A 26,728-nucleotide genomic window follows, 5' to 3' on the forward strand; every position below is an offset into this window, starting at 1 on the left:
TCTTGCAGAAGAAATCAATGACAACAGTCTAGATTGATAAAACATACATTAGTCTTTATCTCAAACACATTTTCATAGGAAAATAAGATGCACAAGTTTGTTTTTTACTTCAATTACTTCAGCTGTGGTTGCAGACGAAATGTCAGTCATGTGTAAAGGAAAGATTTCTTTTTTTTTTTGTTTTTGTGTAAATTCCTCCTTTAAAGGAGCACTAAATTCAAGTTCATCCATTTCGGTGGTGTACTTAGCATTCATCTATGAATTTTTTTTATATAGGTCAACATTTCTTTCGAAGTTCTCTGGACTTTTCAATAAAATTAACACATTTTCTTTTGACCATTATGAATTAGGGTCACAAGAGTCTAAAAAATGTCAATTGTGGGGTTGTTTGGGCAAGATAAAAGGCATCACGTATATGAACAGAATCAGCAGATATTTTTCTTTCCATATATTAACAAAAGAAGACAATATGCACTTACTTTTATGTGTTTTTTTTATATAACATGCAGGCCAGATTGCCGTTCTTATAATATTTTCAGAATGATTTTGTCATCGTCATCAACATTCACCAAGTGCACATAAATTGTATTATCATGAAAACAAGGAAATTTTAATAGGGTTTTTATTTATAAAAACATGTATTCGGGGTTGTTGTCTCTTTGGCACATTCTCCATTTCCATTCTCAATTTTATTGATAAATATAAATAAATATGATCTCAGAGGGCAAACATAGGAAATCGTTCGTAATTGTGTCCAGTCGTAATTGTGTCCTGTGGGGCGATTATATGAATTAATCAAGGATTTTCTTAATATCACAAAAATAACGAATTCGCAATAATAAAGGCATACAATAATTTCTGAATATACAGTATACTATTATCTTTATTTTTCAACAAAAATTTCAATGGGTGACTCACCATGCGGGAGGGCGCAACATAAACTAAGATTGAACAATTTTACCATGAATAAAAATGAAATGTTTTCCTATTTGGTCCAGGAACATATGTATTTATGAGGCTTGACACTATCTAATTGTAGCTGATTTCATTGTCAGGTCATAGCTAATAAAGACATGATATGAATTCGATGTGTTCAAAATGTACTCGCTATTATTTTGATAATTTCTGATGATATCAATAAAATGTCATTTAAACTAAATTTTAAAGAGATGCCTAGTGTACCTAAGTTGTAATCTGTTGCTTCAAATTTATTAAAATCCCATTCATTTGATCACAGAATGGTACAGAATTCAAACGGGGTAATAAAAAAATGGTGTCAATTGCATTACCAAATTCACAAACCATTATAAAACACTTTAAATTAAAAAAAATATATTTACTTTGGTCATTTCATATGACAAAACATATCTATTTTATGATAAAACTTATTTATTTAGGATTAAAATTATGTGGTTAATTAACTGAGGTTCCGATTGCTTTTTGGTCAGACACTACCAAAATCCATAAAAAGACATTAGCCCAAGATGAGGAGAGTATTTTGTTCCTCCCTGACTAGGATTTGATATATCGTGGCACTTAATTGCCTTGCAACAAAGGCTGACCCTCTAGACAACTCCACCACTAGGGCATATATATATTTATTGCCTGATTTTCATTTGCTTTTTAACTTCATTTTTTCAAATCTCTACAATACAGAGACCAGCGTAAAATTGCAACTTGTGACAAATTGTTATGTTCATGTACTGTTTCATAATTATTAAAACAATGTTTTCTTTTTTCAGCTTCTCCTAGTGCTTCAGGTGAGAACAGTTTAGTGTCAAGAGGTAAAATTGATAAAAAAAGATATAAAAAAGGTGTTGGTTTGTCTCCTCATATATTGAAAGTTAATAACACAAGATTAAAGTTTTTTTACTGGTTTTCATATTTTTTTTCTGTTGTTAAAACAGGAAAATGTTGACTCTGATCCATCATAAATACATGTATCCCAGTTCTTAAAAGTGCCATTGGCTACCAGATATAAAAGGAATTAAAACATGATTTTGTTTTGTTCAATCAATAATGAAAGTGATATATTGAAATACTTATTTTCTTGTAGCAACGAATTCGGTGTCAATTTTGTCAAAATAAGATAAGAAATATGGCTGAAGAATTATGTACTTGCATTGTATCTAAATTCATGTGACCTTTACTCTAACCCCATAGCTGGAGTTGGGTTACACATGATTTCAGCTATTAATTTAGGAAAAGAATGTCAACACTGAAAGTGAAACGAAGGATGATCCATTTGGTTAACTGAACTGGTTCAATCCACTAAAAAACACTCTTTAACAGATGAAAATGATGATAAAAACACACTTAAATTCAATGTATAATATGAAGTAAAACAGACATAGAAAAAAATCTAAATTCATGTGGTCACTTTATTTTTACAGTTATATTTATGTTTATATCTGGTTATATGAGTGTCAGCAGTCTTTGGAGGTCATCTTCGTGGTAAATTAGGAGATGATTAAAATACACATGAAATGTTGATACATTTTATCTAGTCCATGCATTCTTAATTCTTTATTTTAGAATTTTGTTTTCATACATGTTATAAATCAAATTGAGAATTTGAGTCAAATCGGTGAAGATAAATTTGACAGCTTATGTCCCTTAAAGGACCAGCAGAAAAGCACACCATTCCTGACCATATGCAGCTCCAATCTTGACCCAGAGAGTCATTTTAATGTCCTAAGTCTAACTTAAGCCAAAAAACTCTTTTTAAGTCTCCCAAACAAAGTTTGGAGACTTATTGTTTTTGCTCAGTTCTTATTATTTTTATTATTCTTCTTCTTCCTCTTCTTCCTCTTCTTCCGCCACTTTAAAAATGAACTTGTCCGCAGCGTTTCTCCAAAACTGCTTGTCAGATTGACCTAGAATTTCATAAAATGGTAGACTAATATGTCTAGGTGAGCCATCAATCTTTCGTTTGTGCATTGGGGTCTATTAAGGGGTATTTTGGGGGGTAGAAAGGAGGGAGGTGTTTACTATAGAACCCAATGGGATTTTATTTTCTAAAATTTTCAAATGAATATAACTTGAAAACTGTAAGTGATAGATACATGCAGTCTTCAGAATTGATTATGGGACAATTAAACAAATCACATGAAATATAGGGGGAGTCCCTGGGAGTTCATCCCCACCCCCTTCAATTTGAGAATATGCTTATATCTTGTAAATGGTCCAGATCCCCACCCCTAAACCATATATATTCTTAAATGGGACGATAAAACAAATCAAATAAAATTAAAGGGAGGTCCCCGGGGGTCATCCCCACCCCTTTCAATTTGAGAATGTGCTATTATCTTGTAAACGGTCCAGATCCCCACCCCTAAACCATATATATTCTTGTAGGGGACAATAAAACAAATGAAATTAAATTAAAGGGAAGTCCCTAGGGGGTCACCCCACCCCCTCATGTTTCAAAACTTGTAATCGGTCAACATCCCCACCCCTAAACCATATATATTCTTGTAGGGGACAATAAAACAAATGAAATGAAATTAAAGAGAAGTCCCTAGGGGGTCACCCCACCCCCCTCTTATTTGAAAACTTGTAAACGGTCAACATCCCCACCCCTAAACCATATATATTCTTGTAGGGAACAATAAAACAAATGAAATGAAATAAAAGGGAAGTCCGGAGGGGGTTACCCCACCCCCTCTTGTTTGAAAACTTGTAAACGGTCAACATCCCCACCCCTAAACCATATATATTCTTGTAGGGGACAATAAAACAAATGAAATGAAATAAGAGGGAAGTCCAAAGGGGGTCACCCCACCCCCTCTTGTTTGAAAACTTGTAAACGGCCAACATCCCCACCCCTAAACCATATATATTCTTGTATGGGACAATAAAGCTAATCAAATAAAATTAAAGGGAAGTTCCTGGGGGTAGCCCCACCCCGTTCAATTTGAGAATGTGCTATTATCTTGTAAACGGTCCAGATCCCAACCCTTAAACCATATACATTCTTGTAGGGGACAATAAAACAAATCAAATGGAATGTAGGTAAATTTCCTGGGGCTCGCCACCACCCCCTCCTGTTTGAATACTTGTAAATGGTGGAGATCCCTACTCGTAAGCCATACATATTCTTGTATGGGACAAAAAATCAAATCAAATGAACATGGGACCATATGAATGGCGAGTTATGGGAGCTTTGTTTGGGAGACTTCGTAACAGCATCCTGTTACAATTACTTCTTGTTTTCACTATGGGTCTTATAAATATTTACCAGCTGAGAACGCTTTCACAGTATGCCAACATTCTACCAAATAAGCCAAGGGAATAATCTACTAGATCAGCTAATGAAATGCGTTTATAGAATCATTAATTCAGACGAAGCACACTAGCCAGAGACCACAACTATTACTCTATGATTTTATAGTTCCCTTAATTTGGCTATTTTTCTTCCAGTCATATTTTTTTCACTGTTTCTTACTTTGAGACTTTACCATGTTTACAACATATGTAGATTGTAAGAAGAAAATGTAAAATGAAATGTCTTTGCAAAAATAAAAATTGTGTTGGGCTGTTTTTTTTTCAAAATGATGAATGCTTTTTTTTGTGATTTAATTGGGGTTTAATAGCTTTGAACATGCACATATTTTTCATGAAGAATTTCCAAACTTTATACAAAATGTGACTTGGTCAAAGTTTTTATGGCACAATAAAATAAAAAAAAAGCATTGAATTCATTTAATTACATTATTATGCAACATCCATGACATTATTACAAATTGCATGTGCAGCGCAGTCATAAATGTTGCACTTTATATATCTGAAATGCCTCAGCAAAATCAAAATTAAAAAATTCTTTGAAACTAATATCTATGTAGTGTAATTAAAAAGATATAATGGTAATTGATACTTGTAGTCACAGACTTCTTGTTTGTTGTTTACATAGAATTGAAAATTTACAAAAGATTGTTATCATCAAATATATAACTTCATTAAAAATTTTGCATCAGAAAAAATAAACTTCAAAGAAAAACATTACAGGAAAAAATTCTTATCAACACAGAATACATTGTTTCAATTAAATAATAAAATTTAACATACTTTTTATGCAGGAAGTAACATTTGGAAAACATTGGCACTATTAGTTATTTCTTTATGATATGATACAACAAAAACCCCAAAAAGTGGATTCAGTTTGGCCCCAGTTGACTTTTAAAAAGTTTTTATCATTGAAAAAGCTCCAAATGATCTCCCTTTTGTGCAAAAATGCCATTTTTTGGCATTAAAATTGAAATATCTTTTTTAAGATTTCAAGATTTTAAGTGACCTATATTTTTTATTATTGTTTTCAAATAAGCTATACAAAAACTAAATAATTGTAAAACTTAAGCGATTTCTGTAATTAAGTTCTTTTTTTATTTCCATATTACTTCTATTTCTTCTATTAGTTCAACAGATTTGTATGCTTCTTTAGGAGGCAGATTGTGAGCTTAAATGAACGGTGACCCCATTTTTTTATTTCATTTTTCTATTAAGTATATGATAGAGTTTATTTATAGAAAAATATAGCGAAATCTTATATTAAAAAAAAATTTGATTTATACCTGTGAGCCCCCTTAAGTAATATTGTTAGTTTTTTATTAACAGTTCTTGAGTATATTTTCCGCAAGTCTATACATTTTGTATATTTCCCCATTATTATTACTATATATGCACCTGGAATTTGATTTATCTCTATTGTTGATTTTCAAAACATTTTATTTTTAGATGCTTATTTTACTGAACAGAATTCCTACAGTTACACCTATACATCAACAGTGGAAAGCTCCTTTGTAGGAACTACCCCTTCCAAATCTGGATTTCAGTATACTTGTTCAGTGATAATTAGAGTTTATACTGGTTTTAAATCAGAATTTAAGGTAGTAGTATTTTGATTTTTATGTTTGTATGCAGTAAAAAAAACCCACTTTAAACTGCATTTGAATATAGAAAAAGTTAATATATTTGTAGCATTTATACTTGTAGAGGTTACAATGAATTAAAGTTGTTTGAAATTGGTCTATGAATGATTTTAATGAATGTAAAAAGCGCCATGTATTTATCTTTTTTTTTTATTTTAAATAGCTATATAGTTCTTTTTGTGGAAAACCAGTGCATTTTGTACATAGAATTTGTTCAAAATAGTATGTTAATATGAACATTTCTATTAAGATATTTATTTATCATAAATTGAGTTACTATTATACTTGTGTCTTAAATACAAACAGATTTTATAGTCTTCTTGAAGCCAACATTGAATTAATTTGTTCTTAGGTTGAAAACTGTAATGTACACAAGAGAGTTGACAGTGAAACAGAAGAATATACAGAAGTTCTATCAAATCAACTTTCAGCAGATGTTAGCAGGTATGCATAGGAAATAGTCCAGTAATTCTGATATTTGTTATTTATCTTATCTTATCTGATTCATTTTTAGCTCACCTGGCCTAAAAGGTCAAGTGAGCTTTTCTCATCACTTGGCATCCGTTGTCCGTCGTCATCGTCTGTTGTCCATCGTACGTCGACGTTAACTTTTACAAAAATCTTCTCCTCTGAAACTACTGGGCCAAACTTAATCAAACTTAGCCACAATCATCATTGGGGTATCTAGTTTAAAAAATGTGTCCTGTGTCCCTGCCAACCAACCAAGATGTCCACCATGGCTAAAAATAGAACAAAGGACTTAAATATAGATTTTGGCTTATAACTCTGAAACCGAAGCATTTAGAGCAAATCTGATATGTGGTTAAATTGTTTATCAAGGTTGCACTTTGTAAATATAGCTGTTTCTGACAACACGCCTCTTTTGGGGAGAAATTGAATATTCATAGAAAATTAATTTTGTTTACATACTGGTTCCCAGTTAGGGACGACATCAAAAGTTCAATGTAGGATAAAAAACTTAATTCACATAGTTTTTTCGCTGACCCCCCTACCCCCCTTCTTAACTTAATTTGGGAAAAATTGATTTACCTATATGGATATATGGAAAATCGATTTTAGATTAACAAAACTTGCAGCAATGTTGACCCCCCACCCCCAAACTATTTGATTTAAGTTTTTTATCCTACATCGATCTTTTGATGTCGTCCCTTATGCTCTCTGAGTTCCATATCGCAGAGACAGAACTGGAGAATGTTACCAGTAAATAAACATGTGCATATTGTTTACATTGAAATCTGTGGTAACCTTTCATTCGAGGTAGGGGTAGTAAAGAAAATTAGTGTAAGTTTAAACTCGGAGAAGTTCAGGGCATATAAACGTTGAAAATATGCCGCACAGACCTATATTTTGACCTTTGAAAAAAATTGTGGTGCAAATGAACTTTTAATTCTAGGATAAGAATTTTTTCAAAACTTCATAGTAAAAGTGGTACAGTTTTAGCCATAAAAGGAGTTCCTATGGGAAATTGCATTGTCAATATTTACAGAAATGCAACCTATATAGGGTGAAATAGGGGAACATTCAGAATTTAACCAAATTTGCTTTATTTCACAGATTTTAAAGAAATTAACTCAAATATGAAGTTTTATAAATATTTAATGAAGATTGATAGAATCCTGGGCCTTAGATATGATGACTCAGCATAAATTCACAGTTTACAGTATGCATAGTTTACTTAAAGTCCTGGATACAAAATTAATTCATAACATTTGCATATTTGTAAGTTAAATTGTTAAAAAAAGTGCTTATATTTACTCTTCGCAGTCATTGAAACTCATAGATCCTTCCTGAATATTATTTATGGAGTATTTGTGTCCTTTGGATAACCCAAAATTAAGCCGCAACACCTAATTCTTCTTTTTTGTCACCACGGCATAACAAATACAAGCTAGAAAAACAAAAATATCTCAAGAAAACTTACAATAGTGTGTTCTATCCTGAATATGTACTAAATATTTCAAATTGCTAGAAACAGCAGAATGATTTAGGAAATTTGAGGCCCCAGGGGCAAAAAACATAGAAAATTGCCTACCCCTTGGGTCATAAAACAAATAATTTAACTTGTAAATGCTATGATTTTATGATTTTAAAGTTCTTGATATAGAAAACAATAACTATGCTTGGAAGTTATGCAAAAATCAGATGTTAGCAGTCATCTCTACAACATTTTAAGTGAATTTATATCTCAGACTGGTATCTGCATACATACAACTATTGCAAATATGGCTTTGTTTGAACACTTCTAGTATATATAGTAGCTAAATTGTGTCAGATATATGGTTACAGATGATACTGTTGTGACAAGAATTCTAAATTGACCATTTGAGGCAGAAAATGTGTTCTTTAATTGACAAATAGGCATGCAGTAAGATGTGGACTGGAGACAGAGGCTGGATTGGATACTTTATATAATCTTGAATGTTGTGATGATTGACTGCTAAACATTACATTTATAATATTCTGATATGCTTTCAATATGTTATCAAAACAGTTTTTAACAGGTTCTAGGCATTTTTTATCAGAAAATATGCAAATAGGGTAAGCTGGCAATAATTAAAGTCTTGTTTTCAAATTCTTTAAAAAATTGAAACAGGGGAGGGGGTATAAAATGTATAGTAAAGAAAAACTTAGAGTATACACAGTGATTTCTTTAAGACTATAATTCTGATAAATGAGTATTAATGTGAGAAAAACTGATTTTAGAGAGTTTTCTATTTGAATAAATGTCTGTATAGGTTGCACTTTGTAAATGCAGCTGTTTCTGACAACATGCCTCTTTTGGTTTGGGGAGAAATTGAATATTCATAGAAAATTAATTTTGTTTACATACTGGTTCCCAGTTATGCTCTCTGTGTTCCATATCGCAGAGACAGAACTGGAGAATGTTACCAGTAAATAAACATGTGCATATTGTTTACATTGAAATCTGTGGTAACCTTTCATTTGAGGTAGGGGTAGTTAAGAAAATTAGTGTAAGTTTAAACTCTGAGAAGTTCAGGGCATATAAACGTTGAAAATATGCCGCACAGCCCTATATTTTGACCTTTGAAAAAAATTGTGGTGCAAATGAACTTCCAATTCTAGGATAAGATTTTTTTCAAAACTTCATAGTAAAAGTGGTACAGTTTTAGCCGTAAAAGGAGTTCCTATGGGAAATTGCATTGTCAATATTTACAGAAATGCAACCTCAAGTCAGATCTATCTGCCCAGAAATTTTCAGACAAATCAGACAACCGGTTGTTGGGTAACTGCTCCTCAATTGGCAATTTTAAAGAAATTTTGCCGTTATTTATTATAGATAGAGATAAACTGTAAACAGCAATAATGTTCAGCAAAGCAAGATCTACAAGTAAGTCAACATGACCAAAATGGTCAGTTGACCCATTAAGAAGTTATTGTCCTTTACAGTCAATTTCTAACAATTTTCATAAATTTTGTAAGTTTTTGTAAATTTTAACAAAATATTTTCCTCTGTAACTAATGGGCCAAGTTCATTATAGATAGAGATAATTGTAAGTAGCAAGAATGATCAGTAAAGTGATATCTACAAACACATTACCATTACCAAAACACAATTTTGTCATTAATCCAGCTATGTCCTTTGTTTAATATGCACATAGACCAAGGTGACCGACACAGCGCTTAAGAGCCTCTAGTTCAGTACCTGTTTTTACTATCTAGCTGCTATATATATATATATGAATAGAAATACTAAAAAAAAGCATAAGTATTTCAGTATCGATATCAAAATTAACAGGCAATACTCAGTATAGTGTATTGGAAACAACACTGTGGCATACAAAAAAGGAAGAAAGTGAAAAAGACAGTCATGACCTATAGTATTTTTTTTGCTATTCTGTTTAGGTCCTTTGGTTTGAAGTTCTTAGATGTTTCCCCTATTCTTTGTCTAGTGCATTCTAGATAAAGGTTATTTCAGAAACATTTGCATTATGCATTTATTTTAGAATAAAGAAACTGAAGCACAAATTGACTCACAACCATAGCAAATGTTATTTTTATAGAATTTTATTTTCAGATACCCCCTTCATTTTACTTTCACTAACAACCAGATTGATGCTAGTAGTATACAGGTACACAAAGATGAACCAGTTTATACTGCCAATATCAAACGTGGAATTCTGTCAGCTCTACAGCTGGAGGTTCTTAGCCCTAATGAAAAACAGAAAACTCTATCCCAGGTGAGATTTGAAAAAAATTACATCAAAGAAGAGACAGGCTGTGTTTGAATTTTTTTTAATTAAAATAAGTTCATTATGAGTAAAATAGAGTCATATGGCCTTGACCTTTGATTTGTTTGAAAATGACAGATATGTTCCTTTGAAATTTAATACTTGTTTGGCTTTTGAAATCATGAAACTACAATTCTTTTAATCTTATTTTTCAATGATTGTTTGAAAACCTTAATACTTTCCAGGTTGATATATTTGGTCCATGTAATGTTCACTACAGCGTGTATGACCACAGCCCTGGTAGTATATTCACCTACAGAGATTTGACAATGTGTGAAATGCCACAGATATACACATTACAGATGAGATTCTTCTCTGTCATTAAGAAGATCCACGGTGGGTACAGACAAAGACAAACATCAGAGGTAAGGCCAGTGTTTTGTATGATAGTGTAAATTGACAATAATCTTTTTGCCAAATACTTATTCTGTTATTACATACTTTTAAAACAAATTACTTCCCTTTGTCAATCGTAGACTGGTTCTATATCAGACATAAGTGGGTGTTTGACCACACAAAGCATGATAAGTGGAAAGTTATTCATCAGTGTTTTAACATTACATCTTATTGAAAAATAACAATGGTATCAAAATTATTAGGCTTATCTACAAATTAAATGTAATAAACGGTTTTGCAAAACTTAGTAATACATTCTAGATCTGCATTGTCAATGAAAACTGATGTCCCACCTAAGGGAAACAACTCATACACATAATTATCTGATACCATATGTGCTATATCTTCAGCACATCTTTTGAAGTTTAGGGTACCACATGAACAGACATTTTTGATAAATTTAAGGTTTTTGGCACTTAAAGTTAAGTTAGATTGATATGCTTAAAATGTATCAATTTGAGTTTGAAAAAAATATATATATTGTGGTATGGATGTGAAAACAAAATATAAAAAAATATTTTCAATTTTCAGCCTATTTATCCATTCAGATCAACTGTTAATTGTGAATACAAGATCTCAGATACTTTAATCAGTTCTATAGATTGTCTGCAACGACAATCCTTTAGGCCATCAGCTAACAATGGCAGTATATATGCTACAGCAATTACAGATGTGCGGTAAGTATACTTGTATTATATTCTGAATCTAACAATCAAGGTTGATAAACTTCTCAAAAACTATATATTATATATTGTATGCTGTCCAAGTTGAATTTGTTGTATTGTGTCTGGCTGTGATTCTTTAAATCCTTTCTACAGGATGTCTTGAAATAATTGAGAAATATCATATGATAAGTTAGATATGTTAATTGATTCATGGGGCACTTTATGTTATGCCAGCATCACCAAACATTAATTAGTTACTGTCCCCAAGAAAGATATCTTAATGTTGCACACATTATCTGTGCTTCATATTATGTTGCACACTTAAACAACTTTAAATATGACATTTATAGTTTTCTTTGATAGCCAGAAGTTCCAGTTTAGAAGTGCCACTCCCTTGACTTCAGTTGATGAGATAGAATCGTCAGCAGATATGAAGACAGTTGATTTTCTGTTTAAATTCACCGAAGAAGAGGAGGTTTCAGTTTCACAGGAAATAGTCCAAAACCAGCTGGATGCTTTGGTTAAATCCTTCAGGGAGCTTGACCTGCAGGCATGGCCCGAACTTTACCAAGACTTTGTCTGGTTTATGAAGCATTCTACAGAAGAGAATCTTCAACTTATTATTAATGATGTACTGGATTGTCATGGAAACAAAAATGGAACTTGTGACCTTGAAAAAAAGGTAAGCAAGAGAAAAAAAATTGGTTATTTGTATTCAGTGGTGCGGCCACGAGTTAGTTATTGCTATTATTTGGTAAATAAGAAGTAGTACAGTGATATGAGTGTTCTTTTAAATTTCCTCAGTATTATTTTTTATAGGTTTTAGTTTATCAACTAGAGGATCCTGTTGTCCTCTATATTAAACTTGGTTTATGTATATCTTGTCATAGCGTTCATTGTTTATTTGTTTTTCCATACGAAAAAAATAGCTACCAAACAAATTCGACAGCATTCATAATTTATGATGAAGTTTAGCCATAGTTGAGTTATATTTGTTCATGTTCCATTAATAGTAAGCATTATATTGCATTTTTTCTGTAGATGTTAGAAGAGGAATATTTTGTTGATGGTTTGTTATCCTGTGCTACACAAGCCTGTATTACTGTGTTTACAAGATGTATAAAGGAAGACCATGTCACATGGTTTACCAGTAGATATTTCCTATATGATCTGGCTATAAATCATGAACCAACTGAACAGTCTGGTCAACTGGTTCTGGTAGGTACATAGTGCTTGTGTGACTTATATACTATAAAGAAACTCATTTTTTAAAGTGATTAATTTTCGAGTCTTTCACGAGTAGAAAAATAACTTGAATATAAATCATCTTAAATATGTTAAACTTTGTTCTTTCCTCATTTAATGACATCAAACAAATTTGAAAATCGCAAATTTAAACTGCTGCGAAATGGGCTAGTAAGGGCTATACTTGAAATAAAGTATCTGCCAAAATAAGTTGGTTTACAGGGTACAGCAAGATTTAGTTGTGAAATGAAATTCAGATTTTACCTCTGAAAAAGGATGAGATATTAATTTGATAGACCAGGTTCACCTTTGATCTACACATGGCTAATCAAATGCCATAATTCAAATCATTGTGAAAACAAAGGACGTATAACTAACAAGGATTCACGTCTAGTGGTATCTCGTTAAAATATCACATATTGTGAGACTTGTATTTACTCACTCCTACAATATACTTCCTTGTGAAAACTTAAATTATCTTGCAAATTGTATCCCTTATGTTGACAAAACACTTTAACTATGTCTTGAAGTTTTAAATTATTAACTACCATCATTAACACTGTCACAAGTATTTGGTTTTATTGAATTGTTTCTTATTCATTTCAGGATATTTGTAAAAAGACAAACAGTACCAGCTGTTGGCTCCCACTCAGTGTTATGGTTAATAAACTGTATACAACAACAAATAATCAAGATTTAAAACAGGTAACAAAACAGCTTCTAAAAATATTTTATGACATTTGAAAACTAAAAATGTCTTTATATTTTATGACATATGAAAACTGAAAATGTCTTTAGACATTTCAAAAGATTTGTGATTTAGGCCTTTTATAGCTGATAATTCAGTATTTGCTCATTGTTGAAGGCTGTGTAGTGACCTTTAGTTGTTAATTTCTGTGTCATTTGGTCTCTTGTGGAGAGTTGTCTCATTGGCAATCATACCACATTTTCTTTTTTATATGGCTTATCCTCCATTTAATTTGATCAACTACTGTTTTAAAATAGTTTAAAGCTATGTTTTATATAAGTATTTTATGTACACAGTAAAACTATGTCATTTAACTAATGTTATTGGGGAATTGGAATGACAAGTACATTGGCTTCTTAAACGTCCTTGAAAGTTTTTGAGAATGAAACTCAAGAGTTCAAGATCTTATAGGTGCTTATACTGTGGTAAAGGTTCTACAAAATACTTAAAAACAGGAAATTATATTAAGCTATTATATATCTTGTAAAATTTTATTAATTAGGGTAGTTAATTAAACAAAAGTGTAAAAATGTAGTTAAATGTTTTTTCACTGTTCAAAAATGACAAAATGAGAACAGGCAATGTCAAATATTAACTTACTGACTGGTGTTTCATAACACATTAGTATATTGTACATGTATAGTACAGATGGATACTTGACCTTGAGAACTGCTGACCTTGTATTTTATTGTTATGAAATGTCCTTGATACCAACTACTTTTTATTTTAGTTGCCATGCATACACAAACATTATGTACATTTTTCATATTTTTGCAATAATTTCATTATTACAGTATGAAATTCTTTCTCACCCATTAATTATTGAAACTATAATTATGAAAGATTTTTATACGACTGCAAAAATTAAAAACATTTTGGTCGTACATTGGTATCATGTCGTTGTCGTCAGCATTGTCAAAGACAGATGGTTTCCAGATATAGTAACTTTAGTATAAGTAAATAGAAATCAGTACAATTTTAACACAATGTTTATAACCACAAGTGAAAGGTTGGGATTGATTTTAGGGTTATGGTCCCAAAGGTTTAGGAATTAGGGGCCTAAAAAGTTACTATGAATTAATATTAATTTTAACCATGACTGTATGTCATTTTATATATTAATATGTTATGATGTATTTAAATGAGTAGTTATTGAGTTATTGTTGCAAACTCCATTAGAAATTTGAATTAAGATTATTTTTGGAATAAGGGAAAAGGGGAGATAAAACAAAAACTGGGGATGGGGGGTTTGTAAATAAGAATTTGTAGGGGGAGTACAATTTTTCTCATTTCAGATTTTAGAAATTAAAGAAATATTCAACAGCACAGTGCATTGCTCAAAAGCAAAAAAAATGTCAAGTTCATTACACCACATTCATTCTGTGTCAGAAACCTATACTGTGTCAAATATTTAATCACAATCCAAATTCAGAGCTGTATCAAGCTTGAATGTTGTGTCCATACTTGCCCCAACTGTTCAGGGTTCGGACTCTGCGTCTATATAAAGCTGTGCCCTGTGGAGCATCTGGTTATGTTTGTTATTTCTTAATTATTTCTTAACTAATCTAGCTATTTATGAAATATGTTACTGCAGACACCAAAGTTATATTTAAACAAGTATGTAAATTTTAGGAAGAAGGTGTAATTTTTCAAGCAATTTCTACCTTACATGAGGCTCTGGATAGTGCACTTGAGACAAAAGAGGAACTTCCAACAGTAGGGGCCACAATTATTGTGAGAACTTTAAAGGTAAACATTTTTATTGTATTGAAAATATTATTATACAAAGATTCTTGTCTTAATTCGTTCTTTACAAAGTATTCAGCTTTAGAAAAAAAAAAAGTGTCTTGATTGAATTTTGTTTAATCAGATGTTTATAAGATCATGGAAGTATTATACTGACAGGAACTACTACGACCCGACTTCAAACGTTTCATCTGCAATGCCGCGCGCAATTTAATGACATGTTAATTAGCTTGAAACATGGCACGTTATTTACACACCAGCGTGTGGTGCCCTACGATATCGTCATTCTCGGTTGCTTTCGGGATTACGGAAATAAACGAAGAAATCGAAAGTTGTGATAAATTCTTAGGAAACAGCAATCGGCAAACCTCGGCAGATTCCGTTACCTTACATCTGCATATGTGTGCCGATTGTCAATGAGTGATTGATGGATTAATGCGAGTTATCATTAATTCTATAGAAAAACACATTGACGTTGGAAATTTGTACCAAATTTATTGAATAAATGCCCCATTTTTATTGATTTATTTTTCGGTAGAAATTGGACTATATGTAATATATATCGCAAGTTGTGATTATATAATAACTACTGTTTACTCCACTGAGTGGCACACATTTCCTGCATTTTTAAGACGATTGTAAATGATCGTTCTGATAAAATCAAAAGATCAAAGAGATTTTAGACAAATGTAGGAATTATTAAGCTTCGCTCTAAATCCAGGGTAAGATCATTGGTGGGTATATACGAATGTTCAGCTGAACCCCGATGTGTTGACATTTTTTTTAGTACTGCGACTCAAGGATTTGTATAGTGACATTATACAAATTCTTGTGCGACTGTTCAATAATATTTACCAGTATCATTTGGACGGTTTCATTTGGTCGAATAGTGATAACATATTTTAGAGGACAAAAATATATTACATAATTAGCTTTATAACGTACGTAGTTAGATCTCTGTTTTCTTCTGCTGTATTTTGTTGATTGGTACTTGCTCGATTAATTTTCGTGTTATAAACTGGAAATTTCTACTTTCCAGTATTATCCAGTAACTTAACCATATATATCACTCTAAACTTCATAGTTTTAATATTTATCAAATATATTTATTGTTAACCAGCGGTAACCGGAACACACCTTAATCGCGAGTTAAACTTCACCCACAAACTAATAAAATAATGTCACTCACTATTTCAAATCGTTGTAGAATAATTAATTCTGGGCCGATTTTCATTTTTTATGCACCAGTCGATTTGTTTAAATAAGTTGTTCACGAATAAAGGTCTACCGACGCAATTGAAATAAGTAAAGGTGTTTTCCGACAGGTAATATTGTTAAGCTGTCTCGATTAAAACCATGTGATTGATAAGAAGTATCTCTGGTCAATTTATGACCGCGGCATCGTAGATAGTCACAAAAGAAATTAACGACAGCGTACTAATTAGACAGTTTCCATATCTTTTCTACAGGGCTACCCGGGTTATAAATAAATGCTAATTAATCGTTGTAGTTCCTGTCAATATAATACTTCCATGATAAGATCAATCCTAACTTTCAATAACACTATAATAGTTCATTCCACATGTGTCATTTTTTATTTCAGACAACAGGAGAAGCAAAGAAAGTGTCTTTTATTCATAACCAATAGTTCAATAGGTTTTTTTTAAAGACATTATTTAAATAAAAGAGATTAACCCTGTTAAATGTACATCTAATTTTTAAAGTAAGTCCAGCAGGCAATGAGATGTTCATTTCTTGTTTTTTTTTCTTTCATTTTTTGCTTCAAATTTAAATAAATTTGTTGATGCAGATTACTTGGTGTGCCATAATTTGACTATCCTTATTTTCTTTGACTGGGATAACATGAAGTATTTAAGCTGGAATATTGACTCACCAAAAGAGCATTATTTCATTTAAAGGGAGATAATAATGTTTGAAAAATGTTATTTGTACATTTTTAGGCTATTGGAAATATTGGCCATGCTGTACAGAAAGTGTATGATACAGATGGAAGGTTGATCACAACTATACTTGATTTGTTACACAATAAGGATGTACCTTTCAAAGTTACAAAATCTGCAATTCAGGTACTGTTATAACAATGTTAGATAGTTTTGTTTAAAAAATACTTTGGATAGTGTAAATCTAGATGTATTATGTACAACTTACAGTTGAGTTAAACTGTATTATATCTACAGTTATTTCCCTTTTAGAAATCTCATAATAAAATCGATATTTTTAAATCTTTCTGATGTAGTAATTTTTCAATAAACTGTGAAAATGAAGTCAAGCTCAAATAAAACCAGTGAAACTGACATGTAATTTTTCAGTAATGCATTTTAATATTGTCTTAAGAATACATTTCAGGTATTTGAGAACTTGGAATTGACGAGTACAATCAAGGAAAAACTGATTTTATTGACATCAGATATAAACAGACAAGCTGTAATAAGAACAACTGCCTTTTCTGTCCTAATGATATCTGAAGAGCAGGATTTTATTTATAAGCTGATCAACCTGATTCATACTGAACAGATGAAATACATGCAGACTTATATGGTATCCTATGTGCAGGGATTATTGGAGAATGACCAGCCAGATAAAAAACAGTGGGTATATTACAAAAGTTTAATACAACATTTGTAACATCCATTTTGATAGGATAACGTCATTAATTTTCATGGCATTGAAATTGATGCTATGAAAACACACATGCAAGGCCACAATTAAAAGAATGTATGTTTCCCCAAACCCCTACCCACATTTTTGTAGGTGGGTAAGTAGGTAGGGTTTTTTTTTTTTTTTATATCTTGATATTTTTTTTAATATCCAACAGAGCAAAACAAATCGATTATGTGTATGTCTGGCATATATAGCCATCTGTAGCAACTTAAATGTAGTGTGAAATTGTCTAAATGTTTGTAGCTCTCTGTGTCAGGTGTCAACTTGACATTAATTTTATTTGATTTTATTTGGATTTGTATCTCAGAATTGTTCATGACTGTGATTTTTTTCCCTCTTTGACAGTGACTACTAAGTAGCAAACTGTTTTAAATATATATATGCATGTACTGTAGTTGTTCAACCTGAAGAATGTTCCATCAAACAATTTACCCTCTGACAGCTCAGGACTCAGATTTTGCTTCTGACATTGAGGAAATCACCAATATTAATAAAATTATTAGAATGAACTTTATTTGAGCTAAAAGATAACAAACTAAACTAATATGCATATAGTCTCAATAGATACAAAGTGATTTTTAAGTCCTGAGTAATAAGGGGGTAGATTCTTTGCTGGAATAGCCTTGACACTTATTTATCAATACATCAGACAGATTTTAATGCTTTAATGAATTTTGAATTAAACAAATGACTAGATTGAAAACAAATTAATAGAAATAAAACAAATGTCAGACAGAACTTCAAACAATGAATCAATAAAACAGCAGAAAAACTGTTGCGGTTCTGGGTGTCAGAGTCTCTTCATTAAGTACTTTTGAAAATACAAATATGAATGTCAACATTTCACTTTTTGGGATTTCTTTTGGGGATATCTTTCTTTCTTTGGATACACTCTCCACAAACAGGTAATACGACTTTAAATTTTTTTAGCAGTTCTTGATCCTTGTTCGTTTCAGGTGAAGCACAATGAGCACATAGATCCACCCTACCAATATTGGAGGCATAAAAGGCAAATTCAATGTGGCTAGAGCATGACAATTGAAGTCTTACAAATACTTTCCCATGTAGAACATCACCTGCAAAAAATCAAATTTCAAAATTTAAAATAATCCTATATACCATTAAAGTGTTCATTTGAATGATTTGAAATCTTTAACATACATGACATACGTATTCTGTTTTTTTTTTTAAAAAGATGTGCCAGTATGATTGCTAATGAGAGAACTTTTCACATAAGACCAAATGACACAGAAATTATTAACTATAGGTCACTGTACGGTTGCAACAATGAGCAAAGCCGATCCATAGTCAGCTATGTAGTCTATTTTTAGTAACAGTGACCAGGATTTTAACTGATCGAAAATCCAAACATTAATTAATAGTTCCTTTTAAGATGCCATAAAGTCATTCATACCATATCTATTCGAGTCGTCTCAAGGCAATTCACAAATTATTATCCGTAGTCAATGGACCTTAAAATCAAACCATAATCATTCTCAACTCCTTTATCAGGAGCATACAGGATTCAACATCATGTTCATCACTACCATGAACCACATACTCATTTTATACAGCCAAGTAGACTGGAACCAGCAAAGTAAAATATCTTGCTCAAGGTAACAACACAATATTGACGGTGACCAGAGTCGAACCCATAACCCTTCAGTAACTAGCTGCGGAACCGTAGCTCTTTAGGTCCTTATGTTATTTTTTTTATTTTTAGCGGAGTCTGCAAAAAATAAAAAAATACCACAAGGACCTAAAGAGCTACGGTTCCGCAGCTATTCAGTAACAAGCCCTTCCTCTTACCACTGCCAGGTTATCATTCACGTGTCAAAGATGCAAAAAAAAAAAAATTGGATATATGGTTTTATCTGTATGGTATATTAGTTTTTTTGAACAAATTTGCTGTAACCAAAAAAAATTTGAGCAGGGGTTCCCCCCATTTTAAAGCTTTTTACCCCCAACCCTTAACCCAGGACTGTCAGATGCAACAAAAAAGAGGAGATGGGAGAAGGTTTCCCTTATCCTAAAGAAACCAATCCCCTCTTTGAGAAATGATTATGTTTCAATTTACCTACCTGTGAAATTTGCTGCTTTTATATCCTTATGTTTGGGATCCTTTTTAGAATTACAGGAATTCATCATGACAGTGAAGGCCGACTGTGTTGTAGAAGTGGTTTTCCTACTGTCTGGGTTGGTCAAACCAACATCTTTGTCTCTGTTTATAGTAAAGGTTACATATTTCAATGTTCTGTCAAATTCCTTTACGATTCTGATGGGTTCTTCCATATCTGGCTTAAAAGTTGCCGTTCCCGTTAATTTATCGGAAACACATGTAGTAATAGTGTCAGTTTTGTGGAACGGGAAGTTTTCTCCTTCCAAAACGTCATGCAGCACGTCGTTCCATGTTTCTTGATCCTCATACTCGTACAGGTGATTTTTGCACAAGTTTTTTTATTTCATTACCACATTTTGCAATTACTGAAGAACACAAGGTAAACGTTCCGCCACCCTTAACTCTTTTGTCTCCTCGTGTAGACGACATTTCATAGCAGACCACCTAAATATTCGTATCGTTTCTTGACTTTTAATAGAATCCGATGAAAAATTAGAAACTTCCGGTCACCATAAAATGATCATTGGCACCGGAAACAACCCCGAAAAATTTCTGGAAATAAAAAAAAAATGTTGCAAAAAAACGGAATAAAAACTTTTGAGTCGGCGGGATTTCTCTGAGTCGGTCGGGCGAGGGGAAACAAACCATATTTTTATTTTGGCCCAAGCCCAGACGATGCATGACAGATTTTAGATGTATGATTTGATGTTGTTTTCTGTCAGATTATTAGAATCAAGCTAACCCTTCACCAGTCAACTAAATTTGCAACCATAAAATCACCAATTGATGCTGTCTGAGCTTAAACTATGATACAGTTATCTCCTACCTACAGATTATGAAAGACCTGATTAATAATTATATAACTGCTCATCTCTAAGATTTCTTTTTAGTTATAGACAATTGACTTATAGTTTATTCAATTTAGTAATTACTATTCACCAAATAATTACCAATCTAAGTTATTTGTAGGTTGAGAGAAGCATGGCAGAAAGCATTACAGACTGATGGAAGATCACTACCAGAAATAGATGATTATCTTGCTGGACAGACTAGATATCTGGAGTTGTCTAGATATTTCAGGTTAGGAATAGAACATTAAGAATGGTCATATGAAGTATTGTAATAACTTTCAATTTTTAAATTCTCCTTATAAACTACTGTGCTAAATGGAACCAAACACTGCAGGAATGTTCTTAAGGTTTGTTTTTTTTCATTTGTGTAACAATTTCACAAATCAAATATGGCCTCAAGAGTCAATTAACAATTTTAAATTATAGAGCTCTTGATGACAAGTAAGAGATCACTGATATTGATGTCCCTAGGAAATCAAGGCTTTAGCACAAGACCTTGTTGGAAGCTGCTTAATAGGTTGATGTTTTTTATGTATGGATGGTGTAATGATAGTACCGGTATGTCTTTAGCACTGATCTGAAAACCGAATATGACTGTAACCTTCCTATTGAACCCCATACATACTGAAAGTTAACACTTTGTTTAAAAAAACATTAAGAGAAACAGATACTCTAGTATGATAAGCTCCACTGTTGACATTTAAATTTTGGTTATTTCAAATGCTTTGTAAATGTCTCAAGAAGAGCGGTTGTATCACACAGGATGCAATGGTAGAATCATTATTCATACATACACTTTTTCACTTCTTAGATTCTACCTAACTTGGTCAGAATTTCACTCTATAATTATTGATGGGTTAGAATTGTATATATATAAATATATAAATACGTGTATATTTCAATATGTTTTAGATTGCCATTTTCTGTAACGGACTATGGTATACAATTAGAATTTGACTTGGTGTATGATCCTGCTAGTCCTGTGATTGAGTCTGCTGTTGTAAGATTAAACTATTACAAAGATGAGAAATACAACTTACTGGAAATGACAATAGATATTCAAGGTTTGAATTATACCAATCAGTTAAAAAATTCAGTAAAGCAATAAAAATTCCAAAAAAATCTGATATGACTCAAAGATCCTACACTGTTGATACACTGTTGAAATTATTTTTCCAGAATTATTTTTTTCCTGATATGCTATGAACTTTAAAACTTAAAAGTAATGCTAAGCACTTACAATGTATAGATAGAGAATATACAAAATAGAATAGTGAAGATAAAATTTATATGTATATAAACAATGTATTAAGTTTGCTGTCTTTAGGTCAAAATAAAAAATATATGGAAACAATATACAACTCTAAAGATATATCAGACACAAGAACAGAAATGAATGCTTAACATTTCCCCAAATTTCTTGAGATGAGAAGCAAATGGATTTGTTTCCATGGTAAAGAGTTGACTGGTATCTATTTTTTTTTTCTTTCAATTTTTTCAGGTTTAGAATCCCTTCTGGATGCAGTATTTGAGAGTAAAGGAAAAGGATTATTTTCATTGCTTTCTTTTCTTGCTGAAGCCAAGAAAAGTTTTGAAAAGGGAGTTAATCCACAATTTGCTGAATTTGATAAACCACTTTCAGAAGCTTTGAACAAAATCATTAAATTAGTAAACCACCCACAATATGTCATGCCAGATGGTATCCTTACATGGAAATTATATGGTAAGAATTGAAATATTTAGAGACTAGCTTGCTTTTATAATTAACTTTGATCAAATTTAATTTTTAAACAACAAAACTTCATTTTAGATACTTTTAAAATAGTTTTGTTTCTTTATGATCAGCATATGTGAAATAAATTGCTTTTAAATTACATTTTTTTTATTTTTCAATAAATAAATGATTTTATTCAGCTGCAAGAGGTCATCCTAGCTTTTGTAAAATTTATTTTGTTTTTTTAATCTTTAATTGCAAGATAGATATCAATTAATGAAGAAATAAACTTTAACAGGTTATGAAGTTATGTATGTAGATATTGGTGACATTCTTTCAATGTTGATTGGAAGTCCATCTCAGCAGCCATCATCTCAGAAGCCATCATCTCAACAGCAGCGTCAGAATCTAAAACAAGAGCGAAGTCAGCAACACAGACAACCAAGTGGATTTATAGCTAAAGTGATGATGACATTAGCCAGAGGATACAGACTTATTAAAACAAGGTAGTTATGTATCTTTGCCTGTACTGAATAGTTAAAGTAAAGGCATATCTATACAAGATTTTAATAGGATTGTGTTAAGTAGGATAATCTTGTTAGTGAGTGTTGATTGTCGATAGTATTCTTTTTGTTTTGCAAATTTAATGTTGGTATCAGATCTCAGTTGATTTCATTCAAAATTTTACTGCTCTGTAAAGGGAACCACTAATATTAAATCAATGTGAGATTTATTTTTTTAAAGACGGGATGGATCAACATACATGTGATTCTTCCGGCGGGAGTTAAAATCTCCCGCTTTTCAGACCCTCTTCCGTCCCTCCCGTTAAAATTTGAAATCTTCCGCTTTTTGAAAATGTCAATCTCGAAAAGTTTTCAGTAGACATTTCTGTTTACAAAATAGATACAGACAGGGGAAAAGTCCGAGAAACTCTAAATTGATATGGGAAAAGTCCGAGAAAATCGGAAGTTTCCTGTAATGGAATTTGTGTCAAAAAGGTAAATAGGAAAATTGCCTCGAGTAATCAATGAAGGTGTTAAGGATTAGGCTGTATATACAACAATAAAAGATGATTGTCATTTACCTATTAATCAACTAGCTAGTTAATAAACATGTCTGGATGATTAAAAGTGATACTGACAATGGAACAGTTGTATAAACATCGACTTTAATAAATTTTGATGCTGTAGAAAATATGAAACAGACTTAGTTTATAGCTAATGAACCTCAAAGACAATAAAATCAACTGAAATATGATATATCTTCTATCTGGTCCAATGGAATACCTAAATAAGTGTGTTTGTCTTATAATTTGACAAAATGCAAACTGTATGTTATCACCAAATACTTGTACCCCAGCATCAAATTAAAGAAGACACAATATCACTATAGCCAAATTAAAAAATAGTGCAAGTCCAGTGACAAGGGTCAAGACCATGCTTACTACACTTCATGCAAAGCTGACTATGGTGGCCTTAATTACTTGACCAAAAATATGAAGACAGCTACCCACCAGAAAGCCCACAACTTTATCAATTCAACACCTTCTGTTACAAACATGTTCAGTAGTGGTACAAAAGTTGACAATGTGGCTAAAGCAGATGTACTTCTTGCCAACTATGTATGATGGCTGATCACTGTATCTTGAACTATATAAAATTATGATGAATAAATATTTGACCCCCCCCCCCCCCCTAATCTTCTATTTTACTAAGTAAAAATGGCTATGTAGGTGCTTGAAGGTATGGAATCATTGTAGTATTTTAACAAAAAAGGAAGATATGCAATTTAAACACACACGTAAAAATCTTGCATATGTCGATAAAAAATCTTGCGTATGTCGATAAAAAGGTTGATAAAAAATCTCTAGTTATGAGGCCCAAACTCCAGCTGAAAATTTCCAAATCTCCAGTTATGGCTTGACAACTCTGTCTCATGTATGGATCAATCAAATTGGTATTGTGCAGTAAAAATAACCAACAAAACAAGTAAAGACATAGTGTCAACAGAAAAAAATTTCATGATAACTGAAAGCTAGTTCCAAGCCCAATTTGAAGGAAACATTATTTTTTTATAATGCATTCATAAGTTTAATACATACTTAAACCCCTATTCTTGTTTACATATATTGAAACAGGCACATGGATTTAAAAAGAAATATTACCTAAATATATGCAACACATTTAAAATCTAACAATTTGCATGATCAGAAAAAAATTAAATACAAAATGATAGGTATGTTTTTCCCTATATATCTTTTTATTGGATATGACATCTTATTTATCAGACAATATCTTATACAAAAAAGTGAAGTTTGTATATTGTTTGTAGGTTATTTGTCAATATACTACTTTGTATTTTTAAGATCTGCCAAAGTACTTGATCTGACAAAAATCATACCTACTATATCAGGTGCATCATTGAATATGACAGTTTTACTGACAGCCTCAATGGGATTGAATGTTACTGCTAAAGCTGATGTTAGTCAGTATATGAGGAGAACTGGGCCTGTTCAAGGTACTGGTGAGCTGTCTATGGGGTAGGTATTATATTTAAGTTAAATCACAATAAGCCAACCACTCATCCCTCTTCCTAGTTTTAGAGTTAGGATCATGTTACTATATTATATTAAGATATATATATATTTTTGACAATTTGATCTCTCTAGGCTCTCTAAATTGTTCATTTTTGTTGAGCCTTCAACTTTAGTCGAAAAAGCGAGACTAAGCGATCCTACATTCCGTCATCGGCAGAGGCAGTGTCCACAAATATTCACCCTTTGGTTAAAGTAAATTTTGTAAAAATAAAATTCCATTTTTTCCGTATTTTACTTATAAATGGACTTAGTTTTTTCTGCGAGGAAACATTACATTCACACTGGGATAAAGTTTTTGTCGAGCCTGCAACTTTTGTTGCAGAAAGCTCGACATAGGGATAGTGATCCGGCGGCGGCGGCGGCGGTGTTAGCTAACTTCTTAAAAGCTTTATATTTTAGAAGGTGGAAGACCTGGATGCTTCATACTTTGTATATAGATGCCTCATGTTACGAAATTTCCGTCAGTCACATGTCCAATGTCCTTGACCTCATTTTCATGGTTCAGTGACCACTTGAAAAAAAAGTTCAGATATTTTGTAATGTTGAATTCTCTCTTATTATAAGTAATAGGGTAACTATATTTGATATGTGCGTACCTTGAAAGGTCCTCATGTCTGTCAGACAGTTTTCACTTGACCTCGACCTCATTTCATGGATCAGTGAACAAGGTTAAGTTTTGGTGGTTAAGTCCATATCTCAGATACTACAAGCAATAGGGCTAGTATATTCGGTGTATGGAAGGACTGTAAGGTGTACATATCCAACTGGCAGGTGTCATCTGACCTCGACCTCATTTTCATGGTTCAGTGGTTATAGTTAAATTTTTGTGTTTTGGTCTGTTTTTCTCATACTATATGCAATAGGTCTACTATATTTGTTGTATGGAATGATTGTAAGGTGTACCTATCTAGCGGGCAGATGTCATGTGACCTTGATCTCATTTTCATGGTTCAGTGGTCAAAGTTAAGTTTTTGAGTTTTGGTCTTTTTATCTAATACTATATGCCATAGGTCATCTATATTTGGTGTATGGAAATATTTTACGATCTTTATGTCAGTCGCGCAGGTTTTATTTGACCGTGACCTCATTTTCACGGTTTATTGCACAGTGTTAAGTTTCTGTGTTTTGGTCTATTTTTCTTAAACTATAAGTAATAGGTCAACTATATATGTTGTATAGAAGCATTGTTAGCTGTACATGTCTGCCTGGCATGGTTCATCTGACCTTGACCTCATTTTCAAGGTTCATTGGTTTTTGTTTAGTTATCTTGGTTAATGTTAAGTTTATGTGACAGTTGTATTAAAGCTTAGCTTTATACTTAGGACTATCAACATAATATCAATGATTAGTATAGAAGGCGAGACATTTCAGCGTGTGCACTCTTGTTAAAATTTTAATAACTTTCTTAAACTATCCTAGGTTTGTACCAAACTTGGACAGAAGCTTATTTATGATCATAAGATAGTACGTATCCAGAAGTAAATTTTGTAAAAAGATAAATCCATTTTTTCCATATTTTACTTTTAAATGGACTTAGATTTTCTTCCAGTTAACATTACATACAGTCTGCAGTTAAAGTTTTTAAAACATTTATTAGATTCATAAACTATCCTGAATTTTTTACCATACTTGGACAGAAGCTTCTTACAATCAAAAGATAGTATCAAGGGGAATATTTTTATTGATTTTTTTCCTCATTTTTGTTGAGCCTGCGATTTACAGCCAAAGTAGGTGAGACACTGGGTTCCGCGGAACCCTTACAAATTTT

At 32.0% G+C, this 26,728-nt stretch overlaps 1 protein-coding gene across 2 annotated transcripts in view; it reads left to right on the plus strand.

Moving 5' to 3' along the window:
- Window positions 1-26,728, plus strand: part of LOC143047139 (uncharacterized) — a 74,415-nt gene that overhangs the window by 8,345 nt on the left and 39,342 nt on the right. The window contains exons 2-18 of one of the 2 annotated variants that reach the window (XM_076220092.1): window positions 1,743-1,784; window positions 5,734-5,885; window positions 6,280-6,371; window positions 9,985-10,147; window positions 10,384-10,563; window positions 11,126-11,271; window positions 11,623-11,941; window positions 12,301-12,477; window positions 13,111-13,209; window positions 14,885-15,001; window positions 16,960-17,085; window positions 17,366-17,607; window positions 20,769-20,879; window positions 21,563-21,714; window positions 22,152-22,373; window positions 22,663-22,870; window positions 24,730-24,903. In XM_076220092.1, the coding sequence (XP_076076207.1) occupies window positions 1,743-1,784; window positions 5,734-5,885; window positions 6,280-6,371; window positions 9,985-10,147; window positions 10,384-10,563; window positions 11,126-11,271; window positions 11,623-11,941; window positions 12,301-12,477; window positions 13,111-13,209; window positions 14,885-15,001; window positions 16,960-17,085; window positions 17,366-17,607; window positions 20,769-20,879; window positions 21,563-21,714; window positions 22,152-22,373; window positions 22,663-22,870; window positions 24,730-24,903 (2,722 nt within the window). The remainder of the gene's footprint in view (window positions 1-1,742; window positions 1,785-5,733; window positions 5,886-6,279; window positions 6,372-9,984; window positions 10,148-10,383; window positions 10,564-11,125; window positions 11,272-11,622; window positions 11,942-12,300; window positions 12,478-13,110; window positions 13,210-14,884; window positions 15,002-16,959; window positions 17,086-17,365; window positions 17,608-20,768; window positions 20,880-21,562; window positions 21,715-22,151; window positions 22,374-22,662; window positions 22,871-24,729; window positions 24,904-26,728) is intronic. The other variant, XM_076220101.1, reaches the window with a different exon arrangement.

Source organism: Mytilus galloprovincialis, chromosome 1 (assembly GCF_965363235.1).
Source record: "Mytilus galloprovincialis chromosome 1, xbMytGall1.hap1.1, whole genome shotgun sequence".
Classification (NCBI taxonomy): Eukaryota; Metazoa; Mollusca; class Bivalvia; order Mytilida; family Mytilidae; genus Mytilus; species Mytilus galloprovincialis.